The sequence below is a fragment of the Salvia miltiorrhiza genome, chromosome 1 (genome assembly GCF_028751815.1).
Source record: "Salvia miltiorrhiza cultivar Shanhuang (shh) chromosome 1, IMPLAD_Smil_shh, whole genome shotgun sequence".
Classification (NCBI taxonomy): domain Eukaryota; kingdom Viridiplantae; phylum Streptophyta; class Magnoliopsida; order Lamiales; family Lamiaceae; genus Salvia; species Salvia miltiorrhiza.
In genome coordinates, this window is record NC_080387.1 from 45,861,084 (window position 1) to 45,862,321 (window position 1,238).

The following is a 1,238-nucleotide window of genomic DNA, read 5'->3' on the forward strand; positions in this document are numbered from 1 at the left end:
ATGTCTGATATCAACAAAAGAGAATTCACCGAGCTTGCTCTTGATGGTGGTAACTATTTGACTTGGGCTTTGGATGTTGAAATATACCTCGCCTCATGTGATTTGAGTGACGCTATAGTTCCAGATTCTTCATGTAGCTCCGCCCAGAAGGCGAAAGCTTTGATTTTCTTGCGTCATCATTTGAATAAGGACTTAAAAAATGAGTACCTTACTGAAAAGGACCCTGTTGTACTATGGCAATCCCTGAAGGATCGCTTTGATCAACAAAAGGCCATTATTCTCCCTCAGGCACAATATGATTGGCTGAATTTACGCTTTCAGGATTTCAAGTCCGTGATTGAGTACAATTCTACCTTACACCGTATTGTGTCACAGCTGAAACTCTGTAAGCAAGAAGTTACAGAGATTGATTTGATAGAGAAGACTCTATCTACTTTTCATGCCAGTAACCTTGTACTCCAGCAGCAGTACAAAGCCAAGAATTATACTAGGCATTCAGAACTCATTTCTGCTTTACTTGTAGCAGAGAAACATAATCAGCTTTTGATGAGAAACCACAATGCAAGACCAGTTGGTTCACAAGCAGTGCCTGAAGCACATGCTACCACTTATAGAGGTGGTCGAGGGAGAGGCCGAGGAAAAGCGAATTGGTCACAACGTGGTGGAAGAGGTTGGTCCTATAGAGGAGGTCGAGGTCGAGGTCGTGGATACAATCATATTGCTAGATTCCAAAGTCATGGAAAAGGATCTCATAAGACATCGCATCCACAAGAAGCAAGTACATCTCATCAAACTCCAGAAACACAACAAACTTGTTACAGGTGTGGGTGCGATGGTCATCGGAGTCGTACATGTCGCACCGCCAAGCACCTCGTTGAAGCATATCAAATGTTGCAAAAGAACAAGAAAGGCAAGAAAATTCGAAGTGAAATACATCATGCCAGTTTGCCTGAAGCAAATTTGGAGTTTAATGCCGATGATGATGATTTAATGCAACTTGATCTTGAAGATTATGGAGATCAAAAGTAATTTGATTTGTTGGATTATTCAGACATTTTAGGATTTTATTTATGGTTCGCGTTTTATTTGCAAACTGTTAGTAATTTAGTTTGTTTTTGTGTGTTTGCAATACTTAAAATTCTATTATTATTGTGACCTATTTGCTATCTTTATTTGCTATTTTCTTGATTTATATATATATATATATATTTTTTTACTTCTTTGCTTTTAGAATGTCA

The 1,238-nt window shown here is 38.5% G+C and overlaps 1 protein-coding gene across 1 annotated transcript; it reads left to right on the forward strand.

Moving 5' to 3' along the window:
- Positions 1-1,029, forward strand: LOC131008819 (uncharacterized). Its single transcript, XM_057935876.1, has one exon. The coding sequence runs from the start codon at positions 1-3 to the stop codon at positions 1,027-1,029; it is 1,029 nt and encodes a 342-aa protein (XP_057791859.1).
- The last annotated feature ends 209 nt before the right edge of the window (positions 1,030-1,238 follow it).

What these genes read in the sequence shown, in the direction of transcription:
- LOC131008819 (XM_057935876.1), top strand. Translation starts at nt 1, where the DNA reads ATGTCTGATATCAACAAAAGAGAATTCACCGAGCTTGCTCTTGATGGT.